This window comes from Suncus etruscus, chromosome 5 (genome assembly GCF_024139225.1).
Source record: "Suncus etruscus isolate mSunEtr1 chromosome 5, mSunEtr1.pri.cur, whole genome shotgun sequence".
Classification (NCBI taxonomy): Eukaryota; Metazoa; Chordata; class Mammalia; order Eulipotyphla; family Soricidae; genus Suncus; species Suncus etruscus.
In genome coordinates this window covers 64,317,688-64,332,982 of record NC_064852.1, presented here as the reverse complement: position 1 = coordinate 64,332,982, position 15,295 = coordinate 64,317,688, and the positions used below count along the sequence as shown (strand labels likewise).

The 15,295-nt window shown below is 41.5% G+C and overlaps 1 protein-coding gene across 1 annotated transcript in view; it reads right to left on the bottom strand.

Moving 5' to 3' along the window:
* The window catches only part of RALB (RAS like proto-oncogene B), a 51,220-nt gene that overhangs the window by 16,897 nt on the left and 19,028 nt on the right, over positions 1–15,295 (bottom strand). Inside the window, exon 2 of the mRNA XM_049773160.1 lies at positions 188–354. Within this exon, the coding sequence (XP_049629117.1) occupies positions 188–301 (114 nt within the window). The 5' untranslated portion in view covers positions 302–354. The remainder of the gene's footprint in view (positions 1–187; positions 355–15,295) is intronic.

Genomic DNA, 15,295 nt, shown 5'->3' with positions numbered 1-15,295 from the left:
ATTCAGAGCTTATACCATGAGGGACTGCCACTACCACCACCCACCCTGCAAAGCGATTCAGGACCCACTTTTACACAAATTACCCCAGACCTTCTACACAGACAGGAATAGGTACATGGACACCACTGGGAAGGGACATGGGCAGCAAATTCAATGAGAAAAGCAAGCTGTACATGGTATATCTTACCTCATCATACATGAACTGAAGCGTCAGGGCCGACTTGCCAACTCCGCCGCTGCCAACCATGATCACCTTGTGCAGTGCCAAAGAGCTCTGGCCCTTACTCTTGTTTGCAGCCATCTCCGCAGGTTTTCTGAGGTGGTGCCACTTGGACAGCAGACCCAGTTAATAAGCTGCCAATAATAAAGGACAAGTCTTAGAGGCAGTTTGGTTTTTAACTCCACTGGGATCAAACAGAACCCATACTCCCCAGAGAGAGCCCAGTGTAGGCAGCTGGTACAAGGCCTCTCAGCCCTGGGAGCAATAACTCTTCAGCTACTCCAAAAGCCATTCATCATGCATAACCAAAGCCAAAGGAAAAAAAAATAGCATGGACAGCCAATGCTTGCTTGCTGGGAAGGATGGGGAGGACTCCCACCACTGAAATGCAACACATGCCCAGCAGTACTTCCCTGACTCCGGATGAATAAAGAGCCCCGCATCCTGCCCCATTATCTGGGTCTACAGAAGAGCTCAGAATCTCAATCCCATCTCATCACTCTCACTCCTCTCTATGCTGGTGCCTCTGTTCCTTACATACTCACACTCACATACACGCCCACAATCACTTGTAGACAGAGGACCTGATCCAAAGGAAGTACAGGAAGTATTAACTGTACCTTTTGATAATAAAGACCCTCCCAGACACACAACTGTGTTCAAAGAAAAATAATTAAATTCTATACTCTGGGTTTAACTCAATGAACTACAATGAAGGAAACTTTCCTAAAATAATGACCTAGTAATTCAAGTCTTCTAAGCAGAAACCAGATGAAGTTAGGGCATTGTGGAGAGAATAAAGATCCAAATAAGCAAATTTAACAGACACATGGAGCTTATTCTAACCCATGTACCAATGTTTATCATAACCAGTTTGTCTAAACAGCTTTCGACTTCACCATGTATGAGAGTCTGGAAGAAGAGGGGATCGGGCCTGAGTCTGCTTCTACTCTCTGTAAGCTACATGAACTAGTGAATCAATTCCTTCAAGCCAGTTTTCTTATCGGCAGAAAAAATATAAGCTGCCACTCATCTTGCAGGGTTTTGCTGAGGATTAAATAAAGTAACAGACATGAAAGATAAGTGCTACCACACAGCAGGAAATCAAAGGTTGGTCTCCTGGCAGGGAGACTGCTCCAGAAGCTAACTAAACACATGCTCTACAATTAGGTAGGTGATTTGGATTCAACCTCAGAACTGCATAATCCTAGGAGCCAGAGAGATATAGCACACCAGTAGGGCATTTGCCTTGCATGCAGAAGGTCGGTGGTTTGAATCCCGACACTCCATATGGTCCCCCAAGCCTGGCGAGAGCAATTTCTGAGCATAAAGCCAGGAGTAGCCCCTGAGTGCTGCTGGGTGTGACCCAAAAACAAAACAAACAAACAAAAAAGAACTGCATAATCCACTACCTGGAGTGACCCTACTGCCCATTACCCAACTAGAATTAATCCCCAAATATTCCAGCCATGGCCCCAAAACAAGACACACAAAAACAAACAAAAAGTTTTATTTCTGTCCTATTTCATTTTAAGATATCTTTTTTGTTTTGTTTTGTTTTTGTTTTTGGGCCACACCCGTTTGATGTTCAGGGGTTACTCCTGGCTATGCGCTCTGAAATCACTCCTGGCTTGGGGGGACCATATGGGACGCCGGGGGATCGAACCGCGGTTTGTCCTACGCTAGCGCTTGCAAGGCAGACACCTTACCTCTAGTGCCACCTTCCTGGCCCCTTAAGATACCTTCTAACTATAGCACTATATGGGCTGTGACTTTGATCACTTCTTATAAAGTATCTTGAAAATTACTCACTAGAGGTCAGAGTGATAGTACAGACAGTTAGGCATATGTCTTGTTCATTGTCAACCCAGGTTTGATTTCTAGTATTCCATATGGTTTCCCCAAGCTCCAGCAGAGTTAGGACTAAGCCCTGAACACAACCAAGTCTGTCTCCCACCATCCCCAAAATCAGTTTTTGGGCTGGAGAAATAGGATAGCAGGTAGGGCATTTGCCTTGCACATGGTCAACCTGGATTCAATCCCCAGCACGTCCTAAGGTCCTCCTGGCCCTGCCAGGATGATCCCTGATCTGCAGAATCAGAAGTAAGTCCTGAACATTACTGGTGTTACCCAAAAATAACAACAACAAAATACCCACTAGAAAAACAAAAATCTCATACATATATATCACCGAGAGAAAAGCATAATTTTATTTCTTTTACATTTCATTTTATTGAAAAAAATTACAGACTTTGATCTACAGAGTCCTTCATAGTTGAATTTCAGATATACAATGAATCAGGGCCCTTCCCCACCACCAGTGTCAACCTCCCTCCACCAATGGACCCAGAGTGCATCCTAGACCACCACTCTTTGTCCCCTGGCCTGCCAGTATGACATGCCCCTTTAAATTTAGATTGTTAAAGTTTAGGTCCTTTGATTCTATTATGGCTGACTTTGGCTTGGATATTTAGTTTTGTCCTTATTTATTTCCCCGCCAATGCATCTGAGACCTGAGACCACTTGGTCCCTGGGCCCCAGCCTCTCTTTATTCCTCTCCTCTTAGTTTTATAGGAAAATGCAGGAATATTTTGTAAAAGTAATCTGTGTCCCAAGGTTCTGTGAAAAAGGTGGGAGCCCAATTTAAAAGATAAGATATTTACAAAATATCTTTGTGGCAGTTGTTCTTACTTATTTGTTTATATTTACATGAAAACAGAAAAATATGGGGAAAATAGAAAGGAAAAACCTTTGGCCTAAAAACAGGAAACCTTACCCATGAAACATACTGGCATAAGACCAACTTCAGGCTCAGGGCATACTAAGTTGTCTAAATCCAAAGTCTTTTTCTATGATCCCAGTAAAAGTTATTCCCAATCACGGTTGTCAGGGTCATATTTCTGTAGTTAAGATCCTGAATTCTGTACAGATCCTATGTTGAAGTCAGAGTGACATGGAGCATGTTCTGGTTTCATCTCACCATTAGGTGACAACGCAAAGAGCCCTGCCCTGAAAGGAGGTTGTTGCTGTTATCTAGTCATCAGGGTGTCACATGAACCCACTCTGGAGCAAGTTGATACCAGGGCAGCATTAGGACCTTTCCTGGTAGAAATCCGATTCCTGGTGCTAGTGTAGAAAACCATGCTGATTTCATAAATGAAATCTAAGGCTCAGGGGTGAATGGCCAATGCTCGATCTTCTGAAGCCTAAGCCAAGTCACTATAACAAGTGTTCAGGGTGTAAGGCCCCACTGCAATATAAAATTTATGTGTTCCTATCCCTATTAGAAAAGAACTTGTTTGCACACATGATATTTCCCCATTTTAAAGTGCCTATACAAAAAGGAACAATGCCACATGGTACTACTGGTGCATATGGGGGTAAAAATAACAAGCTAAACAATCCCAATAACCTGGTTCTAACATCAACTTGGAACACTAGGGAAACTTACCTACTAGAATTTTCTACTAAATAGATCAAAAAAGAAAATGGGGAAAACTGCCGCTACATAAGGAAATAGACAATAAGAATTATACCTATTAAGGAAACACATCTAAAGAAGTATTCGAAGGAGATACAGATCCCCTTTTGAAATAATCTGGGGGTGGGAGATAAAATCCAGAGCATAGCTTCAGCCTGCAACATGATCTTGTGAAGTCTGAGAAATGGCTCCCAGCAGTCACATATCAGGAAATATCCTTGAGCTAGGGGCTTCTCAGAAAAGGAATCTGGTAGCGAGCAATAGTTTACAGTGACAGAGGTGGGGAAAGGGCTACCAAGAGCAATTTAGCAGTGGCAGTAGCAGAAGAAGCATAATTTTAAACAGAGAGCGACAGGGGCAAACTAAGACGAAGACAGCAGCTAGAAACCCCTCTTGCAATGAGTTTCAAGAAGCAGAAAGTGGATATACAATCTGAAGAAAGGTTATGTCATCCCAAAAGGAGAAGACTGGACCCCAGATAGAGATGATTCCACAGGAACTGAAGCCTGATAAAGACTCTAATGCACCAGTGATAGTCTGGCAAAGGCTGGATCCCCTCTAGAGTGGAGACATGCCAGCAGGCACAAAGGGCCCAGATAAGACTATGAATAAAGATCACCCAAATTTCCAAGCGCTTCCCCACCAAAAACAAAACCCTGACAACAACTCTTATCTGCAGAGATCCTGGTCAAGGGAACTTGGGGAAAAACCAACATAGAACCCATTCTGAAACATCATTCAGGGCCTCTCCTCTCTCTGGTGAAGTTCATGTTCTTTCTTGGATGTGTTTCTTTTTCTCCCTCCCTTTAAAATAAAGTTCCTTTGCTTCATTATTTTTTCCCCAAAACTCATAGCTGTGAGAACACACAATGACCTGGGAAGCCTGTGTTAAGGTCAGGACTGACTTTCTTTTCTCCTGCAAAGAGAAAAATTTCACTCCAACCTGGCACTCATTCAAAAATCTCAAGTGCCAAGGACACACAACTGGTTCCCATGCTGAACAGAGACGGTCTCAGGAGCTGACTCCTGGTGCTGAGTCCACAGGGGGGCACACAGAGCAGTTCAAGCAGGCTTATATGAGTCCTGACCTCCAAGGCCAGGTTGAGGTGGGCTAAGCAATGGTGGTAGCACTTTCTCAAATGAAATTCTCCATACTTCAAATCACAGATTTCCACCTTGGGCTGAAAAATAAAATCATATGGGAAGCTTTGAAAAGATCCTGAGAGTCCAGGACACACCCTGGAATGACTGATACAACAGATATGGGCTGCAATCTGAGCATGGGATCGCTAGGTACTTCTCCAGTGATATATTAGCCCTCCCTGGCTATGAGCTTCTCTTACAATGCAGCTGAGTTCCTGTGTGGAGGTAGAGGATGGAGTCAAGCAGAAGAGAGGAATCTGAACAGCTGTTTTTGGTAATTCAGAATTTAACCAATACATAGGACTAGGTGAGCAGTTGCCATGCCAGGGTGGAACTAGAACTGAAATCTATCTTCTTTCCCAATGGAGAAATAAGAAGTCAAGACTCTTGATCAGGAGTCCCCAAACTATAGCCCGCGGACCACGAGGCCCGCAGCATGTTTTTGCCACCACTACCTGTCCTGCTTAGTAGCTGACTCATCCTGGACCTATAGTGTGCATGTGTGGGATGTGCGCCACACTCTCTGACTCTCCTCCTTCTCTCTGTCTCTCAACTCTCAGTCTCAGGCAGGGGTCCTCAAACTATGGCCCACCATAGTTCCCATTGAAACACTGCTAATTTTGTTGATTTAACTTTACTTATTCTTTTTTTTTTTTTTTTTTTTTTAGTTTTTGGGTCACACCCGGCAGTGCTCAGGGGTTACTCCTGGCTGTCTGCTCAGAAATAGCTCCTGGCAGGCACGGGGGACCATATGGGACACCGGGATTCGAACCAACCACCTTTGGTCCTGGATCGGCTGCTTGCAAGGCAAACACCGCTGTGCTATCTCTCCGGGCCCAACTTATTCTTAATTTTAAATATTGTATTCCCATTTGGTTTTTGACTTCAAAATAAGATATGTGCAGTGTGCACAGGAATTTGTTCAAAGTATTTGTTTGTTTTTTATTTTTGGGCCACACCCGGATGCATTACCTCTAGCGCCACTGCTCTGGCCCGATAGTGTTTTTTTAACTATAGTCTGGCCCTCTAATGGTCAAAGGGACAGTGAACTGGCCCCCTGTTTAAATAATTTGAGGACTCCTCTTTTTGACAATGCACACATTACTTCATGAAAGGGAAAACTGAGATAAAATAGTCCCACATGGAACTGTGACAAGGAAGCCTGGCTGCTGGAGTTATACCAGTTGTGTAAGAGCCTCTCAATGTGCAAAATTTTTTTCAGTATTTAAAATATATAGTAGTAAAAGTTTAAAGGAGGAAATACTATTATCCCTATAAGTCAGACTGATGAAGGACAGATTAACAAGAGAAGAACAAGCAGAAACCTGCTAATGTGCAAAGCTAACATTCACAGGGGAATTCAGGGATGAGTAACTCAGTTGGGGATGGTTAGAGCTGGGCTTACCAAGCATTTTAACATAAAAACAGCAACTTTTGTTTTTTGACTATCAAAAATACACATACAGAAATATTAGATACCTTGGTTTACAATACTATGAATGGTTTCATGCATAAATCATTGAGCACCATTCCCTCTACCAAAGTATCTAGTGCCCTCTACCACTGTATCAGAGTCCCTCCCCTCGCCAACCCCAATCCTAATATCCCCCTTTCATCCCTCCATGGTAGGCTTCCTACTGTAGACCAGTTCTCAGTTTCTGTTGCCTGTGCACATTTATTATTCTCATACTATGTTTCTTTGTACCCTGCATATTAGATAGAACTGGCAAGATAAAAGAATGGTTCTTCTAGAGCTAGCACATGGTGGGAAAGTAAAGTAGGGAGGAAACTTTTGGAAGATAAAGACAGTTAAGTTTTATCATATAAATGCCACAACAGCCTTCATAAGCTGATAGGAGAATTTCCCCCAGGAGAAAGAATGAATCAAGCCCGTTTTGGTAAAGAAGGGAAGAACAGAAAAGGTTTCTTTGATATCTGCTACTTTAAAATGAAACACCTTAAAAAAATACAATTAAGGGGTCAAAAAGATAGTACAGAAATGAGGGAACTTGCCTTGCACATGGCCAATCCAGATTCAATTCCCAGCATATGGCCCAAAAACAAAAACACAATTTAGAAAATACAAAAAAATTACCTTTGATAATCACCTATGATGCTACAACCCAGAGACACTATTGCAACTCAAAATAATTCTTATGTCAAAAAAACATATATTTTGACATATATATGTATATATATATGTATATATATATATATATATATTGGTTTTAGGGTCACAACCAGCAGTGTTCAGGGGTTATTCCTGGCTCTACACTCAGAAATCACTCCTGGCAGGCTCAAGGGACCATATGGGATGCTGGGATTCGAATTTTAACCGTCCTTCTGCATGCAAGGCAAATGCCCTACCTCCATGCTATCTCTCCAGACCCAAATAACATATTTTTAAGGTGGCCTACTCACCCTTTCAATGTTCAGTAGGAAATTTATAAAATAGGGTAGCAACAGTTTGGTGAAAGAGCACCTACCTGGCAGACATGAGGTCACAAGTGTACCTCCTTGATATACTACCAACCAGATGTGTGTGAGCACCATAGCTAGAGTGTGTGGGACCCAGTCACCACAGCAAAAGGGAAAAAGAGGGAAAAGATCAGGCCATATTTTTTACTTTTTTTTTTTTGGGGGGGGGGGTTCCACACCCAGTGGCGCTCAAGAGCTCAGAAGACGCTCTTGGCAGGCGCGGGAGACTATATGGGATGCCAGGATTTGAATAGAGTCCATCCTGTGTTGGCTGCATGCAAGGCAAAAATGCCTTACTGCTGTGCTATGGCTCGGGCCCTTTTTAAACTTTTTAAAGAGGATCAAGGATGTGGCTTAGGATAGATTACTAACTTGGCCTATGTGAGACTGTAGATTTGATTCCTGCAAAGCCCCAAACAAAGGCAAACACTTTTTTATCTATAGAAAATTTATAAAATCTATCTTTGAAAACCCTACAAGAAAAGTTTTGCCTGGTATAAAAGCCCAGGCCAAAACCAGGGCACAGGGACTGTGCAGACAATCATTCCCACCTCCAAATCCACCAGCAATATAATTTGTCACCATAGCCTTTTGCATAGGCACTCTAAATAAAGGGAAATGTTACACAAAAACAAGCTCTTATCTACTAAGTATAAGAACCCATACTTTTTTACAATACAGGCTCGCCTCACACCCTGAACATATGTCATGTGAACCCAACTTAGACTCCATGTGATCGGACAGTGACTGTCCAACCCAGAACCCCAGATCCCAGATGTGAAACTGATACAGGTCCTAGCAACAGCCCCAGGAACCAGACTCCACTCAGGGAAATTCCGAACACCGCCCCAGCACCAACTTGCACCAGTTTTACCATGACATCCTGACAAGAAGAAACGTAAACAACTTGAGCTAGTAGAGGGCTGCCCTATCTCACCATCTAGTGGTATGATACAATTGGGAGACATGTCATCCTTTGCCCTAAGCAAAAACCAAAATTGTTATTTACAGAAGACTGACCTTGACAAACACGGACTGGACAGAACCTAGCAAGGGACCAATGAGGAAGTTCCTAGACTAGGCCTCAGCTTTAGATTTGTACAAAAACCAAGAGCTCTAATCCCAGAGGGACCTCTAATCCCAGAGGTCTGACTTTGACAACCTCAACTGAGCAGAACATCTGGAATCAGGCTGAAAGACTAATATAGCCTAGCCTCTGACATAGGATCTGAGCAAAAACCAAGTCCACTAATTACAGAAGACTGATTATAACAGTGATGGAACAGAAATCCTAGAACCGTAAAAAACAAACAAACAAAAAAAACCTCTCTCCTAGCCTTCGCCCTATGACCTACGCAAATAACAAGATCTTCAGCTACAGGGGCGAGATGTCATCGCCTACATCTGAGCAGAAAGTCTTCTGGCACCACAAAAAGACCTTGGGGTGAGTAGCTGTTCCCATGGCAGTATGCTTCAAGGGCAGAGAAACCATGAATCTCTTAAGCCAAGGAAATTCCTGTTCTAATTTCCCCAATATTTACTGTGCCTATGCAAAAAGAGAAAAAGAAAAAGAATAAACACAACCCTTTTTTGAACTTGTTGCTCTGGGTTTTTTTCTTTTTCTTTTCTTTTTTCTTTTTCTTTTTCTTTTTTTTTTTGGTTTTTGTTTTGGGGGTGTGTGTGTTTTTATTTTTATTTGGGGGGGATTATTTGTTTCTTCATAGTGTTTGGTTTTTGGTTTATTCTTTTTTTTCTTTTTTAATTCTTTTTGTACTTTTGTTGTTACTTCCTTATTGGTTTTTTGTTTTGTTTTTGTCTTGTCTCGTTTTGTTTTGTTACTTTTTTCTTCTTTCCCCTTTCTTCTTCCAAATAGATAGTTACAGCACCTAGATGGACTCTTCCCATATCCTTTTTTTTTTTTTTTTTTTTTTTTGGTTTTTGGGTCACACCCGGCAGTGCTCAGGGGTTACTCCTGGCTCTATGCTCAGAAATGTCTCCTGGCAGGTTCGGGGGAACATACGGGATGCCAGGATTCGAACCACCAATCTTCTGCATGCAAGAAAGATGCCTTACCTCCATGCTATCTCTTTGGCCCCTCCATATCCTTCCTTATATCTCCAATAGAACCACATTACTGGAATCACCTTGATCAGCATCATAATTGGAGAGAGAAAAAATGGATGGTACCAAGACCAGACAGTCATATGTTCATTTGGTGGCAATAAAAAATGATCAGACTTGAATACGAAATCCAAAGCAATGACAGGGGCTGGAGAGATAGCACAGCATTGTTTGCCTTGCAAGCAGCTGACCCAGGACCTAAGGTGGTTGGTTCGAATCCTGGTGTCCCATATGGTCCCCCGTATCTGCCAGGAGCTATTTCTGAGCAGTTAGCCAGGAGTAACCCCTGAGCACGGCTGGGTGTGGCCTAAAAACAAAAACAAACAAAAAAAAAAAAAAAACCAAAGTCAATGACAACAGAAACGATACCCAATCTATTTAAGCTATACAAGGAGGGGAACAGCTGTACTAGCATTACAGGGGTAGAGGAGGGGGAAGTGGGATGCATACTGGTAACAAAGATGGAGGGAGGACAACACTGGTGGGGGGAATACCCCTCATTCATTATTACTATGTGCCTTAAATATTACTGTGAAAAATTTGTAATTCACTTTGATCACAATAAAAAAAAAACTATCTTTGAACAGAGATACTAACTTTAAAGTTTTTTCTGGGCTAGAGCTATAGTACAAGAGGTAGGCACTTGCCTTGTGCACAGTCAAGCTAGGTTTGATCCCTGGCATCACATGGTTCTCAAGGACTGCTGAGAGTTATTCTTGAGCACAGAGCCAGGAGAAAGTCCTGAGCATATCCAGGTGTGGCAAAAAAAAAAAAAAAAAAAAAAAAAAGCACCAAGATTTCCTGCTAGCATTTTCTTCTATACTGAACTACATTAAAAAATTATTTGAGGGGCCGGGCGGTGGCGCTAGAGGTAAGGTGCCTGCCTTGCCTGCGCTAGCCTTGGATGGACCGCGGTTCGATCCCCGGTGTCCCATATGGTCCCCCTCGCCAGGAGCGACTTCTGAGCGCATAGCCAGGAGTAACCCCTGAGCGTCACCGGGTGTGGCCCAAAAACCAAAAAAAAAAAATTATTTGAAGAAAAAAAAGTTATTTGATCAGGGCCGGAGCAATAGCACAGTAGTAGGACATTTGCCTTGCCCTCAGCCGACCTGGGACAGACCCAGGTTCAATCCCTACTATCCCATCTGGTCCCCCGAGCCTCCCAGGAGCAATTTCTGAGCACAGACTCAAGACTCAAGAATAACCCCTGAGCACCATCAAGTGTGGGCAAAAAAACAAAACCACCCCCAAAAGTTATTTGTTCTACATTGTGTTTTGTTGGTTTTGTTTCTCTTTTTATTCTCTCACTAAATCTTCTGCCTTAAAATTTTTTTTTATTAAGTCATCATGAAATACAGAGTTAAAAAGTTGATAGTTTAGTCTCAGTCACTCTATGTTCCAACACTCATTCCTTCACCAGTATTCATTTTCTGACACCAATTTCATGAGTTCTTCACATCCTACCCCATGCTGCTTCTATGGCAGTCTTCCCCCTTCCTCTCCCTTATTTCTCCTCCTCCCCTTTTCCCTCTCTCTTTTTAGGGATCATGGTTTGCAATACTGTTACAGAAGGGGTATGATACATATCACTTTACTACATTTTAGTTCCCAGTTCTTGTCTAAAGTGATCATTTACAATTATTATTGTCATTGTGGCCCCTTCTCTGTCCTAACTGCACTTTTTCTCATAATTTCTATTGTCCTTTGGTATTATTATTCTCTATATTGTTTTTTTTAATATCTCACAGACAAGTGCAATCATTCTATGTCTATTCCTTTTTCATTTCACTCAGCATGATACTCTTCCTGTCTATGCATGTAGAAGCAAATTTCATTACTTCATTCTTCCTAGCAGCTGCATAGTATTCCAATGTGTAAATGTACCAGTTTCTTTATCCATTCTTCTGTTCTTAGGCACTTGGGCTGTTTTCAGATTGACTTGTGAACAGTGCTGCAATGAACATATGCTTTTTATGCATTGTAATTTTGGGCCCCAGGAGGTAGGTATTGTTAGGTCAAATTGCAGCTGAATTTCTAATTTTTTTGAGGAATGTTCGTATTGTTTTCCAAAATGACTGGACCAGTTTACATTCCCACCAACAGTGAATCAGAATCCCTTTCTCTCCACATCTGCCTAAGCACTGGTTGTTCTTTGTGATGTGTACCAGTTTCTGTGGTGTGATATGGTATCTAATTGTTGTTTTTATTTGCATCTCCCTGGTGATTAATGATAAGGAGCATTTTTATGTGCCTTTTGGCTACCTGTATTTCTACTTTGAGGAAGTTTCTGCTCATCTCTTCTCCCATTTTCTGATAAGGTTGGTTGTTTCTTATTTCCTTGTTAAGCTCTACCAATGCTTTATCTATCTTAGATATTACATTAATCCCTTATCAGATAGGTATTAGGTGAATAATTGTTTAAATTCTGTTAACAGTCTTTATCTTTTCCTTTGAGATGCAGAAGCTTTTTAATTTAATGTAGTCTCATTTGTTTATCTTTTTTCCTACTTGCTTGGTCAGTGGTGTTTCATCCTTAAAAATGCCAGGGACTGGAGAGATAGCATAGAGGTAGGGCGTTTGCCTTTCATGCAGAAGGACGGTGGTTCGAATCCTGGCATCCCATATGGTCCCCTGAGCCTGCCAGGAGCAATTTCTGAGCATAGAGCCAGGAGTAACCCCTGTGCGCTGCCGGGTATGACCCTCAAAAAAAATGCCTTTAGCTTCAATGTCATAGAGAGTTCTGCCTATATTTTCTTCTATGATACCTTATAATTTCAGGTCTGATATCAAGGTCTTTAATCCATTTTGATTTGACTTTTGTGCAAGTAGCTGACCAATTTTCCCAACACCACTTGTAAAAGAGGCTTTCCTTGCTCCACTTCATATTTTTTATCCTTTATCAAAAATTAATTTCTATACCTGGGGATCTGGCCCAGGATATCCAATTATATTCCATTGATCTAAGAGTCTATCTTTACTCCAATCCATGCTGTTTTACCACTTCATAATAGAATTTGAAATTGAGAAGGCAATGACTTCCATCTTTTTTCCAAGGACCTCAACTATTTATGGAAGTTTATTGTTCTATATAAATTTCAGAAGGTTTTTTTTTTTTTGGTTTTGTGTCACATCCGGCGGCACTCAGGGGTTACTTTTGGCTCTGCACTCAGAAAACGACCCTGATAGGCTCAGGGGACCATATGGGATGCTGAAAATCATACTGGGACCATCCTGTGTTGGCTGCATGCGAGGCAAACGCTCTACTGATGTGTTATCTCTCCAGTCTCAGAAGTATTTCTTTCTTTTAAAAATGTAATGGGCATTATACTCTTGGGGACTGCATTGAGTCTATAAAATGCTTTGGGGAAAACAGCCATTTTAATTATGTTAATACTCCCAATCAGTCAACAGGAGATATGTTTCTACTTTTTGTGCCCTCTAATTTCTTGAAGTAGTGTTTTTGTATAGGATTTTCACCTCACCTCTTTAGCTAAGTTGATTCCAAGGTACCTGATTTTCTGAGGCAAAATTTTTTTTTTTTTTTTTTGGTTTTTGGGCCACACCCGGCAGTGCTCAGGGGTTACTCCTGGCTGTCTGCTCAGAAATAGCTCCTGGCAGGCACAGGGGACCATATGGGACACCGGGATTCGAACCAACCACCTTAGGTCCTGGATCGGCTGCTTGCAAGGCAAACGCCACTGTGCTATCTCTCCGGGCCCGAGGCAAAATTTTTAAAAGGATTTATTTTTAAATATCTCCTTTTTCTCTTTATTTGTATATGGGAAAGCCATGGACTTTTGCATGTTAATTTTGACACTTTCCTACAAAAATCTGCTAAAAGATATTTTAGTCTTTATGATTTTCTAAATATATATGGATGCCCTTGCTATCTTTTTGTACCTCTAGCATTATATTGAATAGGAGTATTGAGAGTGGGCAACCTTGTCTTAGCCTGATATTAGAAAGAAGTCTTTTTAACCCACTGAGTATATAATGTTTGCTGTGGGTTTGTGGTAAATGGCTTTGACTATACTGAGGAATGTTCCTTCGATTCCCATCTTAAGATTTTTTTTTTTATCATGGATGGGTGCTGGATCTTGTCTAATACTTTCTCTATATCTCTTGACATGATCATATAAATTTAATTTTTTTTCTTTTACTGATGATGACTGTTGATTGGCTTATGTATGTTAAATCATCCTTGCATCCCCAGGATAAATTATACTTGGTCATGTTGTATGGTCGTTTTGATGCATTGTTAGATTCTGTTTGCTACTATTTCATTAAGGATCTTTACATCTGTGTTCATCAGGGATATTGGAATAATCAACGTGTGTGTGTGTGTGTGTGTGTGTGTGTGTGTGTGTGTGTGTGTTGTCTCTGATTTTTGGTATGAGGATGATGTTAACTTCAAAAAAACTATTTGGAGTGTTTCTGTTTCTTCAATTTCCTTGAACAGCCTGAAAAGAATTGGCAGTAGGTCATCTCAAAAAGGTTTGAAAGAAGTCAATAGTGAATCCATTTGGGCCTGGGCTTTTGTTTTGGGGAAGATTTTATTTTATTTATTTTTGTTTTTTGGGCCACACCCAATGACACTCAGGGGTTACTCCTGGCTATGCACTCAGAAGTCACTCCTGGCTCAGGGGACCATATGGGAAGCTGAGGATCGAACCCAGGTCCATCCTGAGTCATCCATGTGCAAGGCAAATGCCTTATCGCTGTGCTATCACTCCGGCTCCTTTTGGGAAGATTTTAGATTACAATTTCAATTTCCTCAAGAGTGATAGATCTGTTCAGGTATTCTACATCATTTTGGTTCAGCCTTGGGAGGTTATAAGAGTCCATCAATTTATCCATTTCTGGGGCCGGGTGGTGGCGCTAAAGGTAAGGTGCCTGCCTTGCCTGCGCTAGCCTTGGACGGACCGCGGTTCGATCCCCCGGTGTCCCATATGGTCCCCCAAGCCAGGAGCAACTTCTGAGCACATAGCCAGGAGTAACCTCTGAGCGTTACCGGGTGTGGCCCAAAAACCAAAAACAAACAAACAAAAAAAAAATTTATCCATTTCTTAGAGGTTCTCTTGTTTCATGGCATAAAATTTCTTAAAGTAATCTCTGATGATCCTTTGAATGATATTCATAGTTTTTCAGGTCATCTTTCATGCTTTCCACCATCTTCTTAGAATAGATGGAATCCAATGAAAGTGTTTCCTGATAACTTAAGGATCAGAATGAACTGGTTCTGTGAAGTGTGGGGCTACTCTGAGAGATAGCTGTGTGCTCATTTCCCTACCTCCCTGCACACACAACACCACTATTACCTGCCTGTATCAGGCAGCCTTTCTACTCCCCAGCTTTCTAATTATGTTTAATGTGTTCCAAGCAATTAACTAGATAATTAAGCACATTTGAATTGTGACCAAAATAGAATTGCTGGGCTAAGGGACAAGACTCCCTAGCTTTGGCTGAAGAAGATAAACCTGTTCTTGGCCTCATTTCTGACCAATAAAACTTCCTGGGAAGCAGAGGCTCCTGCTTGATTCAAGAGGGAACCTCCAGATCACCAACCTGACATCCAATTTCTCTGGCATAAAACGTCTTTTGTTTCTGTGAATGGTCATTGTCAAGTGCAGGTGGATAAGTAATGTTCCAGATTAGGGTTGGGACTTCAAATATATGTAGATGTCTAATTCTGAACTGTTGGTTTCAAAACAAAAAGTCAATTTCTCTAGGGAAATAAAAATATAACTAATGAAGACTAGTCACTAGTCACCTGGCAAAATATTTATACTGAAAAATTAAAAATTGAACAAAACTGAGGTTCCAATCACCATAACTGTTTTTGTCAACTTGGC